The sequence below is a fragment of the Lissotriton helveticus genome, chromosome 12 (genome assembly GCF_964261635.1).
Source record: "Lissotriton helveticus chromosome 12, aLisHel1.1, whole genome shotgun sequence".
Lineage (NCBI taxonomy): Eukaryota > Metazoa > Chordata > Amphibia > Caudata > Salamandridae > Lissotriton > Lissotriton helveticus.
The window spans coordinates 635,971,720-635,989,600 of NC_136073.1; the positions used below are offsets into that span (position 1 = coordinate 635,971,720).

Sequence of the window (17,881 nt, forward strand, 5' to 3'; positions counted from 1 at the left end):
CAGGGGCACTATAAGAGGCCGGAGCTGCAGCCGAGTTCACCACTCCCTCCTTCCATGCCTGCCATAAAGCATAGTCCGCCCTGCACCAGGAAGTGAAGCCAGGGCCCTACTACAGCTGGAATGTTTTTATTAGGCCAAAGATAGTAATAACATTACGCAATGCTACACTGCCAACTCAAATACGAAAAGGGCAGGAAATAGCCACCCCTCCCACTCTTCTTCCTGAGCTGCGACAGTATAATCGCAGAGTGAAAGGTGTTGGAGGGCTTTGATAGTGTTTATAGCTCAGATCATATGTAAAACTCACTTCACACTTTGTGTCTGGGTAATTTACAAAACGTAAACATCTTCTTCACTGCACTATTAATCACTCCTTTGAATACATTGCAGGACGTTCTCTTCCTCTGATATTTACAATCTAACAAGCGGTTGCGAAGGACCCTTTATTGCAATTCAATAGTTCTCGCATTTCCAAGAGTTTAAGTATTGTTAATGACAATGCCTTTTATTTATGTTTAAAAACCCAAAACATAAATAAAAGGCATTGTCATTTACAATGCCAATAGCTCAAACTCGCATGAATGCAAGACCTATTGCATTGCAAATGCTTGTTTGTGTATGAACGCCATAAAGTAGTCACTTTATTTGATGTACCAGCAGTGCAATGCGCTTGCCCATATTCATAAGGCCATGTAAAGTCACCCTGCGTGACATTTCATGGCCGTGCATTACTCTGCGTGAAAGGGTCGCTTTATGTGTGTTGCAGTGGGCGTCCCACGCAACACCCATGGAACCCGATACATTCCCATATTTACAATGTTTTGTAAATCTGTGAATGCGTCAGATAAGCCTCCCCAAGGCGTAGGAGTGGGGCAAAAACGAGAAAAACGTTTATTTCTCCTCGTTTTTGTATGCATACTACAGTATAGAAAAAAGGAGATTGCCATCAATTATTGCTTTTGTGCAGGAAGGTTTCCCGGTGCAAAAACAACCATCCCTGTAATGCAGGCACCCTTGCAACATTATGCAAGGGTGTCTGCGCTTGCGCACTGGCTTGTGCACAGGTGAGAAACGCGCCATATCTTGTAAATAGGGCACATTCCTGCCCTTTTTTTCGAGGCAGGAAGCGCATCAAGGCTCGCTGTGTTGCCCTGCCTCACGATATAGTAAATACATGAGGCACTTTGTATTTTCAGTCAGGCATCGAACCCCGCCCCCGTGCTCACTCACCCCGTCCCCATGTGTGCTCAGCATCGCTTGCACCTTGGTCGAGTGGGGGAGCAGACTCCTATGGTGTGTAACAGTGAATCGCTGCAGCACGTAGCATCATGTTGAACATGTCTGCGATGTGTAGGGTGGTGTAAAGCGTTCTCGCGGATTATTTTATGCGGCATAAGGTTGTACCATTCAGGCATGCAGTTCATGCCACCAAGTGCGGTTTGCTTGATTATTTATTTATGTATGCGATTTTATATAGCGCGAACTTTACCCGAAGGTGTCAGAGCGCTTTACATAAGAACCAGTTGAAAAATTAACCAAAACATGATGGGGCTTTCTGCGAGTTCAAGCAACAGACGAAAGGCAGATCCTGAGCGTCCGATGCTAAATGGCAAGATTTGTGTGGTCCCGTGTATAGGTGGGTCAGGGTTTGGGAGCACCCCCTTTTCAACAAAAAAAGCAGACTTTGGAGGATGCGTGGCTTGGTGAAAGCATGACTCACCTCGTCTGAACCATGCCCGTGCATGTTTCCCTTTTATTTGAGGCAACGTTCCAATGTAAATATGGTTCAGCTTTGAGTAATAAACGACGACCGCAGAAAAATGTGATGGAAACAAAGCTTCCTCCAGGAGCACCAATGGTTTCACTGCACTGGCCTCGAACAGAAAATACTACTCATCCACGCTTGCTCAGAAGGAGACACGGCAGAGACACTACTAAATAACCCGGATAGAATCACAGAGAAAAATACTACTCGGGCGGATATAGACCGCAAGAAAACGTCACATAGCTTTATCGTGGCTTCGTGAAAATTGTCGTTTCCTATGGGATGTGCAAAATCCCAGCGCCTGTTGCAACAATAATCCTCTCCTTTGCCTGTACATCCAGATTTTTAGAAACTGATTTATCTCCCCAATTATACGTATGTGAGTAACTCGCCAATGTCGGCTGTTCTTGAATTCCGGAATTCGATGTACCCGAACGCAAAGACAAATGATTCTAAACTTGAGGAATCATTCCTGATTGGAATTGGATAGCTCTGAAATAAACCTGTATATTATTCTGATATATAGGAAATGGCTTTGCAACGTTATGTTTGAAAAAACACTTTAGCAGATGATTACCTCTATATATTAATATGTTTACCATTAGTAGTGCGCTTTTTGTAATCTGTTCAGGGTTGGCCCTAGTATTTTTGGGTCTGGGCAGAAAGAGGAAAACATGAGTGTAGAGTCTTGCGCTAGGCCCGCATGCTGGAAAGTAATGGTCACACAGACACAGTGAGGTACTGGGTGCAACTGGCCCAGAGCACGTGTGCTCGGCCACTTTTATTTAAGTAGCGTCACCCTACCGGTGACGTCTGTGGTGGGTGGGTGCACAGTGTAGGACATACACTGGGAAACACTAGTGTGCTGACTGCACGTCACTACATCCCTCCCAAACTTGGTGAAAAATCAAAACCCCGGAAAAAGTCCGAAAACCTGTGAGAGGAAAGTGAAACACAAAATACAATAACTGAAACTTCAGCTAAGTCCCTTCGGATGCTTGCAGAATAGCTATGGTGGCAAAAAACAGCTTGGACTACCAGTTTACGTGGGCACAGTTCAGGAGTGCTCGGCGGGTCCGGTCTCCACTTGGCTCTGCAACTGGACGTTGTTCTGCAGTCATGCTCAATCCCGCACTTGTGGTGACAACCATCAGCTGGAGAGATGGTGGATGGCTAGGTGTTGTTTTTCCGCCGTTTAGTCCTGGTTCTTGCGGTGTCTTCGGGCATGCTTCAAAGTGTCTCTTGGCAAGTGAAAAGAGTAGGCCCAAACATCCCTCTCACTAGGATGTCCCTCTCACCGGTGTTCCTCTCTCACAGGATGGCCGGGAGGCCCTCTTTGCCAGGCTTCCACAGGACTGGTGCTTTCTGTCGTGTTACTCCACCATAGCCTTCGGGCCGTGAGTGGGACTCGCTACGAGCTTCACCGTTCTGTCCTTCGTTCCACCTGAAGGGTTGTGCTTTGTAACTCCTGTCATTGCATGCGAGGTCTTCACCCTTCTGGGACCTGCAGATGTGCGGCTGTGGATCTATCTCTCGTCTGGGATCTGCTGATGCCAGAGTCCCTTGAGGCCTCTGCCCCTTGGATTTCCACGGGCTGGTGTGGAGTGGTCAGTTCCTTTGTTTCCGGATGCCTGAGCACTCTCGCCATCCAATCTTCCGCTCAACCCCAGAGGTAGGTGTTGCTAATAGTCCAGCCTGCTCCCACCTGCGATCGCCTTGGGGATGTAGTCCTCGTCGGTAGACGTCTTTGCTCCGTGCCGCTGGTGTTCTTCCCAGGCCTTATGCTCCGATGCACTCTGATGTTCCAGCGCATGTCACCTTCCTCTTCCGGTGTGTGTGTTGACTTGTCACACCTCTTTTCTTCTCCCTGGACGTTGTTATTTCTGGTGGCTCCATGCCACTCAATTCCCTTCTTCTCTTTCTTTTCCTTTTGCGACATGGTCAGTCCCTTTCCTCTTATCTTCTTCATCCAGGCCATTTCCATGTGGCGTGCACCCTGGTTGTGTCCTACCCGTAGGACAACACTTGCTTGTCTTCTGCTGACCGGACCAGGCGTCGCACCATTCTTCCTGTTGATATCATCAGACTCTTTCTTGGTCCCGTCCATAGAAATCTTCACACGGTGCTAGTTGGTCTTCCTCCTTCTCTCCTTTTCCTTTTCCGCCGCGACGTAACCTGGGGCGATCTCCTTTCATCTTCTCTGGCCGGGCTTCCTCATGCAGCACGCGCACTATGCACATGTCTTCCGGGTCTTGTCCTTGTCCTAGGACACTGTCTTCTTTTCACTCGAACCACCAGAGTTCGCGTCGCGACATTACCTTCACCTTCAGTTTTTCTCTGTTAACTTGTGATGTCGAAGTTCGTTGGTCCATGCTTGCGGACCACGCCTTGGTTGAACTTCTTGGACCTCTAGCCAGTCCACTCTGCCGATCTCTAGCAGGCTACCTTCAGTCCACGTGTCGGACTTCTTGTTATGTGGATTCTTGCTGACCTCTGCTTCGGTCACCTCCTGTCACAACCTTCCCATGGGTTGGCTTTTTTGCTGGGGCGACCATTTGGCTGGTCGGCTTGTTTGCTTGGGCTACCATCTGGCTGGTGGGCTTCTTTGCTTGGGCGACCATCTGGCTGGTCGGCTTCTTTGCTTGGGCGACCATCTGGCTGGTCGGCTTCTTTTTTCCTATTCGGGCGGCTTCTGTCTGTGACTTTCTTGCAAGTCATCTTCGCTGTGACCTTCTGACAAGTCTCCGAGGACGCGCTCCCAGCGTCTCTCCATCATGGTGACGTGGTTCTTTCTTCGTGGCCTTTTCCAGGCTACCTTGGCAGGGTGAATCACGTCGTGTGACTACCTGTGTCCTTTTGCTTTTCGGTCGCAAGTTAGTGCTTCACTTCGTACTGTCTGTGGTGCACCTTCAGTGTAGCGTTGCTCCTTGCGCTGTGTGCTTCTTTACTTTCGCTGGCGTCATCGCGCTAGTCAACGTGCATGCGGCACTTCCTCAGGAGCTCACTGCGTTTCCATTTGGTTGCCCTTGAGCCTTGCGGTAGACGGTCTTGAATCCCCACTGCTGTGCTTCGTGATGCTGTTCTCTTTACTGCGGTTGCGGTGAGCACCTGTGGCCACCAGGCGTCACCACACTTCTTCTCAGCAGTGAGTGTGGGTCTCAGTCTCCGTCTGCGTCGCTGCAGGCTTGTTTTCTTCTAGTAATCCTTTCCTTGGCTTGTCTTGGGCTTGTTTACTACTTTTGGCGCAGTACCGCCCGGTGTCCACTAGATGGCAGTGTAGGATTAGGCTTTAACCCAGCAGCAGCCTCCTTTGCTGCTTGACTTTCTTCACGTGTTGTTTTTTGCCTATAGGACCTGCTTTTCATGGACTGTACAGGGGATTGGAGCCACTGCTGACCCCAGACATCAGGAGCAGGACGCCACCCCTTCCCAGGTAAGTCTAATCTTTTTTTTTTTTTTATTCTTTTAACCTTGGGGGCTGTAGGGCACAAGCATTTCTGTGTCTATGGCGCGAAGGGGGGAAAACTGTCCGCTCTATCGGGGGCACTGTGCACAGTCTCTCGTGCCCTGCAGGTACGTGGATAGCTGCTGTCCTCTGCAGGCCTCCGCAGTTCGGCTCACACTGCGGGCCTTTCACTCCTGTGCCAAGGACCCAGGAGGTGGGGGCACCTTCTTTTTTTTTCTTGCGGCGCCCATATTCTGCATTTTCTCTTCTTCCTCCGTGCCCGCGGCAGCCTGTCACAGTCCTCGCGCGGGCAGGGGGGGGGGGGGGGGGCAAGAGGCCGTGTGTAGCCGTGCGGGGTTGGCATCCGCCGGCTATTCCTTTGTTTCGGCGCTGTACCGCGGGTGGGCTCCGCTTTCTTTAGGCAGTGCCCGGCAGCTCTCCCCATGTTGTAATTTAACAGCAATTAGATTAAGCATTAGCAGAAGACATCTTAGTTCTATCCGGTATCTTGCCATTTAGTGGACTCCATTTTGTATTTACGGCAGCCATTTTGTCTGCTACATGCTGCCTCGTGCCGACCATGTGCTTTGTCCTATCTTCCTGTTCACGGCGCTTGGATTCTGCCCGGCAACAAGTTATATTTAGCATCCCCCACTTTTGCTCATGTCTATTAGGGTCCACATCTGTTAGTGATTAGTTCCAGATAGGAATGTGTTTGTCAGCCCCCAAGACTGTTAGCTCCTCCCACTGATCGATTGTGCTTCTCGATATTACCTTATATGTACATAAGTTGTGCACTTGTGTTTGTACCGCCTTCTTTTGAGTTGAGCCCCTGTGCGGGTATAAATAAACCATGCTTTCTTAGCTCGTGGTGCTACTTCTTGCAATACCGAAGGGTACTGTCTGAACCGTAGCACCACCTCATGAGGTGTAATAAATGTTACTTTTTCTATTCCAGTTTCTGTGCCGACTTCTTCCTATTGGTCTGAGGACTTTTGTGCAGAGAAGGGAGAACCCCTTGCACTAGCGGGTCTGGCTGAGGCTTGCTACGAAAAATTGGCGCCCGACATGTGGGGCTCATCGGCGACTCGGATGCCCGAAGGATTGGTCGTGACGAAGGTATGAAATCTCGCCGCGGACGTGATCACTGCCAGAAGAGACCAGAGTCTTGACATCCATGGCATTTCTTCCCTTCTTTCCGATCTGACCATCCAGGTGGCACCGGTCCTCGACTGAGATCTCTTCTGTCGATTCGCTGTGCAGTGGCCGTTAAGTCGAATTTAAAACTTGGCAGTTGGAATCTGGACACCCTATGATTGGTAAGAGACGTTTTTGCGGCACATACTACGGGTTTTGGATGCCCTTGTATGGTAAGGTAGTTTTAGGAACACTTACCGTGGCATATTTGTATTTGGAAAAGACTAGTCTAATTTATATTTGTATTTGGCAAATATATGTGTTGCAACCCATATAGGCAGGCAATGTGGAGATTTTTCTTCAATGAGTCGAATTTGAACTGCGCAACGTACCAAAAGTACTTTAAGTGCTACATTGTGTATAATACTGCATATTTTGCATTATTTTTGGCATGCCTGTTTTTAGCGCACTTCGAAGGATGTGTTGCTTTTGTAATGGTACCAGACTGAGACTCGAAGAATCGCAACCGGCTCCCCCTGTTACATATATACGGATTGAGCGCCTCACGATGACGAATCAATACTAACGGGAAGACTACATGTCCCAGAAACCCTGAAGGCGAGACTTGGATGTGGGGGCGGTCCTATAGAGACGCTCGCTTCCGGAAGAACATGTCGGATATTTTGGTTCTGAATCGCTGCAGGAAGTAGTGTTCTGCAAAGCGTCCCGACCGGACGAATTCTGTGTTCCCGAGGTAGGAGAGCTTTGGGTGCCTCTCCGCTGTGTTTTCCGTTGTTCCGAACAAACGGCATTTTCGTCCGCTCTTCGGTGTTGTCCTCTGTTGGCAAGTCTTATTACTGGCTCATGCAGAGGACGGTTCTGTTGTTGCTGTAGTTCTGGCTTCCGTGGAGTCTAGCGTCTTGCCCTCCGTTGGAAGAGCCTGTTTCCTCTATGGCTCATGCGGAGGACGAATAGTCAGGTCCCGCATCAGGTGGAGCTGGATTCATAAGTTTGCCCTCCGTTGGGGAGCCTGTAATTTCCACGGCTCATGCGGAGGACGAAATCGTAGTTTGGGGCACAATACGAAGACAGTGGCAATAAGAACCATTATTGCCTTACGGTCCTCTGTTGGGGAGCCAGCGTCTTGCGGCTCATGCAGAGGACGTTTCTTGTTCTAAAAAAAGCAACAGTGTTTCTAGTCCGCATATTAAGAGCCTGAATTACTTGGAAGCACATTGGGCATTACCGAATTAAGTTATCAGTTGGTTGCTCATACAGGTACTGTTCTTTGTTCGTTATATCACAGGGTGACGCAACCCGTCTTGTATTTCAGTTTATTATTACCAGGCAATTGGTTAATTGTTCGTGGGCTGCAAGGGATTGTTAAGACACCTCCCCATAAACCTGCAGGAGATCTCCCCATTAGGATTCTCCAAGGGGTATGTATTGCCTCTTCCTGTAATAACCCCATCACGTATATCTACAGGATAGAGGTTATAATAGTGTGTTGTCCTTTGTGTATTACAGTTGAGGATAGCCAAGATCACATTCCTTTTGGGTCTATGAATTTTCGTGAAGAGTCTTATCTTCCACATTATCGTGACAGTCTTTTACTTTACAGGTATAGTGTATGGGTCACTGTGTATTGAACAAACATAGAATTGATGAGATAAGAATATAGGATTGTCCAGGAAGAAGTACCAACGTTGGTTGTTTGTCGTTTCAGATCTCCCTCCCTGCTGTACCCTTCCTACCTTCCCTCACTTGATCCTTCCCTTGCCCACGGCTATCATAGCATTCGGGGCTTGGATAGATCAGGAGGTGGACCCATTTTAGCATCACGCTGATCCCGAGGACCAAGAAGCTGACACCCCCAGAGGGGATGCCTAATAGGGATATGTATGTAAAATTTGGTCTTTCTCCCATAATGTACAGTACGTTATGGCATAAATACACTCGTAACGTTTCTGAATTACGTTGGCCTATGCATGGGTCATTTGATATACGAAAGTTTGAGTATGTAGAGCAATGTTTGTTTGAGCGGAAGTCTAGACGTGATATGTTTGAATGCGTGCGTATGTGGGAGAAAGAAGTGCGTGAACGAGCGAAGCGTGAGCAAGCATTGATTGAGAAAGAGCAGCGGAAGAATGTGTATGAGAAAGCGTTGGAGTTGAGAAAGAAATAAGTGAAAGAGTTGAAAGAGAAACAGGAGAAAGAACACAGATTCTGGCCAATACCCTGTCCGACAACCTCTCTATCCTGTCTTTAATAAACCACAAGATGATTTTTTGTAATTAGATCGACCTCCACCTCCGTATGCTGTTCCGTCCACTCCTTCCGAAGGTGATGAGGATTCTGATGCGGATCAACGAAAGGTGCAGGACACTCGTTCTATGCTGCCTACTCAACGTGCGGCCGATATCAGACAGGCTGCTCGTAAAGCATTACGTAGCACTGATTCTGCTTCCGATCTTTTAGCTAGTATACAGGGGTGGTCGGAGAAAGAGCAGAAATATTTCACTGAGACGTTTGCCTCAGAAGTTGTTGAATTATTTCGGAAATTCTCTCCAGCTTTAGAACCTGATGATGTAGCAGCTGATTTTAAAAACATGCGTGATGGTCTTTTTATTTTCTCTCAGGTGTCTGATACTATTAGACGGTTGGTTAAATTATGAACTGATGCGGTTCACTTGAAGGAGAAGAAAAAGCTTGCAGACACAGCTGCGCAGAAATCTGAGGCCGGAGAGTCGCAGTCTTCTATCTTCGGAACAGATAAGATAATGACAGTCCATATGAAGCCTATGCGGGAAGCCGCACCCTTGTATGTTCCCCCTAAAGGAGCGGGTGACAATGATGATAAAAATTCTGTTGATGCTAAAGGTTATTTTATTTAAAATTGGGTGTATACTCCTTGTAATAGGGCAGATGTAATGGCGCTTAAAGCAGCATTACCCGATCCACGTAAAAATCCAGCCGCTTTCTATGAGGAAGTCGAAGGCGCTATACATTCTTGTACCATGACTTTGTGCGATATTGATTTATTTTTCGGATTAATATTACCACCGGATATGTGGAGGACCGTCCGTAAAATTAATGATCGCACTACTTTTGGCGCGGAATGGAAGGATCTAGAACAATTGGATGTGGAGAGGGAGCCCGCTCAAAAGCCACATAAGTTAATATTAGATATTCCTGCAGCTATATTAACTAAGCTTAAAACAGTTATCCCCCCTAAAAAGATAGATTGGACTGTTTTAGCATCGTGTAAATAAAAGGTAGATGAATCGGTTTCTGATTTCTTTACGCGCTTTGAAGAAGCTTTTCACGGTTTTAGCGGTCAGTCTTTGACGGATGATACAGGCAGATATCTTTTTGTCAACAAATATGTTACGAATCTGTTACCAAGGATAGCTAGCCGTTTAAAAGCCAGTGAAAGTTCTTGGACTACATCTTCTCCAGCATCTGTTTTAACGATGGCTCAATATTACGAGCGTCAAGAATTAGAAGCGAAAGGTAACGAAGAAAAGAAATCTAAAGATTTGAAAACGAAGGTTATGTTAGCTCAAGTTTATGGTCCGCCCTCTAGAGGCTATGATAGAGACGGACGTGGATATTTTAATCCCCCCTATACTCGTACGAATCTGTCTATTAATCAAGGTGCGTATTGTAAGAAATTTGGCCATTGGATGGCCGTATGCCCAGTGTTAGATGCCCAATAGAATTCACGAGGGCGGGGACAAATGAGAAATCGTTCAGGTTATTCAGGGCCTAGGGGAAATGCGAATGATTGTGCTCGATTTGATACTAATGTGCGAATACAGGATGGGTTTAATACCTTTGATAGACGAAATCAGTACTAAATGTCTGATTATGTTCAGCCTGACCTTTATGATTCTGTTCATGCATAGGATTGCCTAGGATGGGGTAAGGAATCAGTTGAAGTTCCAGTAGATCAGACGGGTCCCTATATTACAGCACATGTTTTGGGTTCTACTGATCAGTTTCTGGTTGATACAGGAGCTACTCGTAGTGCTTTGTCTAAACAATTGGTTCCAAGGGCTCCCCTGTCTGGCGTAACTATTACTTCAATAGGTTTCGATGGAACACCTTCCCTTAGCCCATTGTCACAACCACTTGCATTCCATGTTGATAAATTTAGTGCTCCATGTCCGTTTTTGCTTTCTCCAAACACACCAGACAATATTGTGGGTCTCGATATGCTCAAGTATTTCAGAGCCACAATACGATGTTCTCCTGAAGGAGTGCTTGTCATTTTGAATGATAATCACTCTGTGATTGAAAGAGCTTGTCTTGTTAAAGAGGATATTGCATTGGCCTCACTCCCTAAAACTTTGTGGGCTACCTCAGATATTGATGTGGGTCAAATGGTTATCCCACCGGTATATATTAGTGTCAAGGAGGGGGCTGTGTTGCCACGTTTGCCTCAATATAGGATTTCACAGGAGGGTGAAGAAGCACTCATACGAATTGTACATGATCTCATTCAAGTCGGGGTTGTTGAGGAAGTTCCATTTAATGTTTGTAACAGCCCGATTCTTCTGAATTTGAAAAAAGATATTGATACTAGGGTTTATAGGTTTATCATAGACCTGAGAGAGGTAAACAAGATTGTTGTACCACAGTACCCTGTGGTTTCTTACATTACGACACTTCTTACTTTGGTTCCCCCGACTGCAACCACGTTCTCTGTTATAGACTTGAAGAACGCTTTCTTTTCGATCCCTATTCATCCTGATAGCCGATATTTGTTCGGTTTCACTTTGAATAATCGATCGTATAGATTTTGCAGAATTCCTCAAGGCTATACCGAGAGTCTGAGTATTTATAGTCAAGCATTGAAAAGACAACTTGATTCCTTTGTTTTGCCTAAAGGTGTGGCTCTGATACAATATGTCGATGACATCTTGTTGGCGGCCGATACCCCAGAACAATGTGAAACGTGCACTCTGTCTTTGCTTTCGTTTCTTGCTTCACATCATCATAAAGTGTCACAAAAGAAATTGCAATATTGTAGACCAAAGGTAACCTATTTAGGTCACCTTTTGTCTAAGGAGGGACGTGTATTGACATCAGATCGTATACAAGCAATTTTAGATACTCCAGTACCTACTACACAGAAAGAAGTGCATGCATTTCTTGGTCTTACTTCTTTTTGCAGGCAATGGATTTTGGGGTTTTCGTATATTGTTAAACCTTTGTTAGCACTTTTGACAAAAGACACTCCAATACCCCTTCCATGGACAGATGAATGTGAAACTGCCTTTCAACAGTTACGACAAGCCCTTTGTTCAGCACCAGTGTTAGGTACACCAGATTACACGAAGCCTTTTACACTTTACGTGCATGAGAAAGATGGATGCGCGTTGTCAGTTTTAGTCCAGTTACATGGTGATAAGCAACGTCCCTGTGCTTATTTTTCAGCAGTTCTTGATCCTGTTGCCCGAGCGTTGCCTGGGTGTTTTCGCTCAGTTGCGACAACGGCTGTGTCAATACGACAGAGTGAAGGAATAGTTTTGTCACATAAGCTGTTAGTGTTGGTACCCCATGCGGTTGATCCCCTTTTAAATCAAACAAAGACGCAGCACTTAACTAGCGCTGGTGTGACAGGATATGAACTGACACTGCTAGCTCCTCACATTACATTGAAGAGATGTGCAACTTTAAACCCAGCTACTTTGTTGCCGTATCCAGCAACTCAGCCTCAGTCGCAAGAAACACATGATTGTATATTCTTGACTGAGGAACAGACAAAGGGTCGTATTGATTTGCAGGATACGCCCCTTCCAGATGTGGATGGTGAATTGTGGGTTGATGGGTCTTGTTTGAAATTGCCAGATGGCACAACCTCAGCCGCATATGCAATCACCACGGTTGAAACAATAGTGGAGACAGCCCGCATACCACAGAAATCGGCTCAAGCAGCTGAATTGATAGCCTTGACACGAACATGTGAGCTTAGTACTGATTTAGTATTGAATCTTTTTATTGCAAGAAAATACAAAAAGTGCCACGGTTCATGCTAAAAGTGGCCCGAATCACCTATGATAATACAAGCAAGTAAGAAGGTCTATACTGAGCCCAGTACATTTGGTGTAAAACACAGCAAGTCGCCTACAACCCAACTGGGCCGGCCGCGTTGTTGGGTTCCGGGAGCCACCCTCGAATATAGTATGTTGTTAAGCAGAACCGTGACAACCCCAACAATCCCCCCCCCACCCCACCCATCCCACACCCCTCCTTGTCCAACGAGTAAAGAAGTCTGCAGGTGACTGACACTACTTTAAAGCAATTCCCGGGGGGTTGCGCGCCTCCGAGCTCTCAGCTTACGAGATTGTGTGGCAGGGTCTGCAAGTGGGGTGTCCGCCAAGCCGCAGGTATCGGGGACAGCTCAGCTCCCTGAACTCCCCTGTGAGTAGGGTCAGGAATGGCCGCCAAAGTTCTGCAAAGTCTTCTCCCCTCCCAGCCTTAGCCAGTGATAGCTTCTCCATCCCTAGTATCGTCCAGAGCCTATGTAACCACCCAAGTTGCTGAGGCGGCTGAACATCCCTCCAGTGTGCCACAATGTTCTGTATCGCTGCTCCCAGCGCGATTGCTATGAGTCTCCCCCTCAGGGACTTCCGGGGGTACATCAAGGCGTTGGGGAGGCCTAGCAGCACATAGGCAGGGAATCTGGGAAGTTGTGTGTCTAGGTGCATGTCTATTAAGTCGAGGATTGTGGTCCAGTAAGGTTGCAGACGTCCGCAGCTCCAGAGTAGGTTTTCTAGGGTACCTAGCTCCCCGCATCCCCTCCAGCAGCGGTCAGTGACTCGAGAGTCCCAGCGGTGCAGACGTTCTGGTGTGTGATACCAATATGTGGCCACTTTAGTGAGCGTTTCAGTAAGGCCCATGTGGTAGGCTGAGTGGCGAGCCCTGTGATATATGCCCTCCCATTCCTTGTGAGTAAGTGCCCTCCCGAGATCCCTCTCCCACCTGGCTCTACCTGCGTTGTATGAGTGAATGTTAGTGAGTAGTAGGTGTTGATATAAGTCTGAGAGCAGCTTTTTATCGGAGGTACGTGTCACCAGCCATTTTTCGTATGGCGTGAGGTGTCGCTGTGCGCCGGGCTTAATAGATGGATGAAGAACTCAGTGGCGGACCTGTAGATATGGCAGGCGGTCGGATTCCGGTATGCCGTAGTCCTCTTTCGCCTTCGGGAAGGGAAGAATACCGTTGAGGTCAAACATATGACCCACAGCCCTGCAGGGTGTTGTCCTCCATATCGCAAACGCCTGTGGGTCAAGGCTCGGGGAAAAGTCCGGACTGTTGAAGATCGGTGTCATCGGGGAGGGGAACGAGGTGAAGCCCCGTCGTACCGCTACCGTGTCCCAAGTGCTCAGGACCGTGCTCGTGATCTGCGACGCGTAGAGATTGGGCGGCCTATGGCGACGCGGCAAAAATGGGACCCCTTGCAACGGCCGGCCCGCCACCGCCTGGTCCTGGAAAAGCCAGTGTTTACTGGATTCTAGTTGATGCCATTCTACCAATGTGCGCAGCTGAGCTGCTTGGAAGTAGAAGGTGAGGTCAGGTACACCCACGCCCCCATGCGCGGGAGGGAGTGTAGCAATCAAATGCTTAAACCGCGGGCGCCGGCCATTCCAGATATATCGCGTCAGGTCAGATTGCGTTTTGTGGAGCCACCCCGCCGGCGGGCGCAGGGGGAGGGTTTGAAAAATGTAAAGAATCTGTGGCAGCAGAGTCATTTTAATAGCCGCAATGCGGCCCAGCCAGGAGAGCGTGAGGTGTTTCCACCGCCGGAGTTCTCCATGGAGGCGCGTGCTGAGCCTCGTGTAGTTGGCTTCTGCTGTAGCACGTATCGTCGGTGCCAACAGAACCCCTAGGTAGGAAATGGGGGAAGTGGACCACTGTAGATCGTACTCGGCCTTGGCCTCCGCCAACACGTCAGGTGGCAAGGAGATGTTCAGTGCCTCCGATTTCTCTACATTGACTTTGAAGCCCGAAGCCTGAGCAAAAGTGTGAAGTTCCACAAAGAGCGCCCGAAGGGACTGCATCGGCGACATCAGGGAAAGCAGAATATCGTCTGCATACAGACTGATTTCATGCGTGTCCCCTCCGAATGGGATGCCTTCAATGAGGCCGTGTTGTCGTATACGTTGTTCTAATGGCTCCATATAGAGAGCGAACAGTAGGGGGGACAGTGGGCAGCCTTGCCTCGTCCCCCGGCCAATGGGAAAGCGCGGAGATGTATGGCCATTAACTCTGACTGTCGCGGTCGGCCGGCGATAGCAATTAAAGATCCGGTTGCGGAGAGTCTCCCCTATGCCGAACTTCTGGAGAGTCAGATCTAAGTACGGCCAGTGCACTCGGTCGAACGCCTTCTCGGCGTCGATGGTGAGTAGCATGCAGCCCGGCCTCGTTCGAGACCCTGCCTCTATCAAATGGAGGACTCGCCTAGTGTTATCGCTGGTTTGTCTCTGCGGGATAGATCCGGCCTGATCGGGTTCTACTAGTTGCTGCATGTATGGGGCGAGTCTACTCGCTATGATCCCCGTGTATAGCTTGAGATCTATATTCAACAGGGATATTGGACGGTACGATCCACACTGGGTGGGATCTCGGCCAGGTTTGGGCAGCACCGATATCGCAGCCTCCAGTAGATCCGGGGATATGGCACCTGGTTGGTCGAAGGAATTGAATAGGTCACGTAGTAGAGGGGCTATTTGTGGGCAGAACGTCTTGTAAAAGGCCGCCGAGTAGCCATCCGATCCCGGTGATTTACCCAGCTTGAGGCGAGATATCGCTTAAATCACTTCCTCTAGTCCAATGGGACGATCGAGGAACTCCGCCTGCGCCGTATTTAAAGAGGGGAGGGTAGCGCCTTGGAGGTAGTCCCTGCTGGATTGCAGGTCTAAGCGTTCCGCCTCATAGAGGTCAGCATAGAAGTTCCCGAAGGCAGCAGCAATTGCCCCATTCTCTACTATCGGGTCGCCACCCCCAACCTGGATGGTCCGAATGTGCTGCCGCTGCTGCTGCTCCCTCAGCCTGCTCGCCAGGAGTCTCCCGCACCGGTCCCCCCCAGTATAGTACGCATGACGCAGCCGGAGAGTGGCATATTCAGCCACATCCTGATCTAAGGCCGCAAGCATCTTCCTTTCCGCGCACAATTGGCACCATGCTCGAGCCGCTCCTGTACGCTGGTGCATTTGTTCCAGCTCCGCTACGCATTGTGTGATCTCAGCTCTCTTTTGCGCGTTTTCCCTATTATTGGCTGCGGCTAGGGAGATAAACTCGCCCCGCAGGACGGCCTTGAGCGCAGCCCATTGGGTAGCTTTGGTGGTGTCGTCGTTCGTGTTGTGCGCGAGAAATTGGCTCAAGGCTGTCTTGATGCGTTCTAACACAACTGGGCTGTGAAGTAAGTTATCACGCAGTCGCCAGTGCCGCTGAGGTCTCGGGGTGGCTGGCATCGTGAAGGACACCGCCACCGGGGAATGGTCAGACAGGGAGGCCGGCCGAATCTCAACACCCCGTGTACAAGACGCCAACTGGGAGGAGCATAAAAAATAGTCCAGACGCGCATAAGTTTTGTGGGCTGCCGAGTAATACGTGTATGCCGTGGTGTGTGGGTGCGAGATTTAAGTCTATGGTGGTCTTTGGGGAGCAAGTGAGTCTCCTGTAGGAGACAGATGTCCGCTCCAGAGTGCTCCAGGAGTGAAAGAATCGCTTTGCGTTTGACTGGGTTATTGAGCCCTCTCACATTGAGAGTGAGGATAGTCAACGGGCGAGTCATGTCAACCCTGCAGGTGGAGAAGCTATGCCGTGCGTGTGAGTCGCAAAGGCGGGCCAGGAGAGCCGGCCCCGTGTGAAACTCGTGGACAAGGAGGACCCCCCACCCACTCTCCCCACCCCCCTCAGTCCCCCCCTGCCCCTCCTCCAACTCCCACCATCAACCGTCCCAGTCCCCCCCAGACCCCCCCTAACCCCAACAAGAAACCAGGTAGAAACAGTTCAGTATCAACCCTGAAACACACCATTGTCCAAGTCCAGCCCCACTGGGGGGCAAGTCAGTGGAAGTTTACCTGTGTGGACGTCCAGCCACCAGGCCCCTCTCCCTCGCCCCCCCTCCCCAGAGCCCAATACCTGCTAAATGAGTAATGCTGAAGTGTTATCCCCCTGAGAAGGTCTCAAGCAGTCGGTGCAGTGTCTTGGGCCACCTCTCGCACCGCATCGACCATATCTGCTCTGATAGTCTGTGGGTCTGGGCGCGCACTGGATCCCGACGATCGACGGTTCGGGACCTGCTGCCAGCCGTCTCTGGTGAAACGCCGCCGCTGCGGGGTGTGAGAGTCTTCCTCAGTGGCCGTGATCCCCAACACCCCACAGGTGTCCTGGAGGGAGCGAAGTTGGTGCAAAGTCCCATTCCACCTGAAGATGATGCAAAAGGGGTGACTCCAAGCATACGGTGTTTCATGTTCCCTCAGAAAGTCTGTCGCAATTTTAAAGGACTTACGTTTTTGGAGCGTTATCGCGGATAGGTCCTGATATAGGGCCACTGGATGGCCTCTGAACTGCAAGGGCTGCTTCTTCCTGGCTTCGTTAAGAATACGTTCCTTGAGTGGGTAATCCGGCAGAAAGGCCAAGATGTCAGGCGGTGGAGCTGAGGTCCGTCTCGCAAGTCCCACACAATGGGCCCTGTCGATCCGAATGTGGAAGTCCGCCGATTCGCCTAGAATGTCACGGAACAAGTCCTGCAAGTAACCCGCCACATCGGTGCCCTCTTCTTTGGATGGTACGCCTCGGACCCGAATGTTGTTCCGACGGGACCTGTTTTCAAGGTCCTCGGCGTGGGCCTGGAGGTCCAGTTGTTGGTCTTTCAGGCGTATCACTTCCCGTTGGAGCTGTACTATCTCCTCATCTCTGGCGGTGTCTGCGCCCTCCATGGCGGCTACTCTTTCCCCGAGGCTGTCCACCTCCCTCCGCACCTCTCTGACCTCACCCGCTACCTCCTGTTTCAGAGTATGGAAGTCCTCCCGTAGGGAGTTGAAGAGGGATTCCAGAAAGGTGTTAGATGAGTATGAGGGCCTCAGGGCTCCGCGGCCAGGCCACGTGGGCCTTCGACCCTTAGGGCTCCGCTCGTTCCCCCAGACAATCGGCGCCCCCCAGCAGCGCCGGCGCGTCCGGCGACTCGCTCACGGCGGTAGTGGCAGGTTTCGGGCAGCGTAGGCAGGCACACCGGCGGTGGGGCCGCGCTATGGCCGGTGGCTCCAGCCACGCCGGAGCCTGTCCGTTCACACCCGGTCTCGTTCTTGCAGCGGAGTAGACTCCTTCACCTCCGCGGCACTGTCCCCGCTGATGTAGCCAGGACCTCCTAGGGGCATCCCCAAGATGCCCCAGGCCAAATCGGAGCTGCAGCGTTCTGGCCTCAGGAAGTTTTAGTCCGAGTGGGTCGGGCCGCGGCGCCCCGTGCTCCTCCAGGCCCGGGCTTGCTCAGCCAAAATGGCGGCGAAGGTCCGGCGCCG

General features: G+C 49.8%; 1 protein-coding gene across 1 annotated transcript in view; it reads right to left on the bottom strand.

Annotated features, from left to right (window-relative positions):
- The window catches only part of LOC144797574 (uncharacterized), a 510,336-nt gene extending 508,415 nt beyond the window's left edge, over window positions 1-1,921 (bottom strand). The window contains exon 1 of the mRNA XM_078668235.1: window positions 1,721-1,921. Within this exon, the coding sequence (XP_078524361.1) occupies window positions 1,721-1,744 (24 nt within the window). The 5' untranslated portion in view covers window positions 1,745-1,921. The remainder of the gene's footprint in view (window positions 1-1,720) is intronic.
- Between the last annotated feature and the right edge of the window lie 15,960 nt (window positions 1,922-17,881).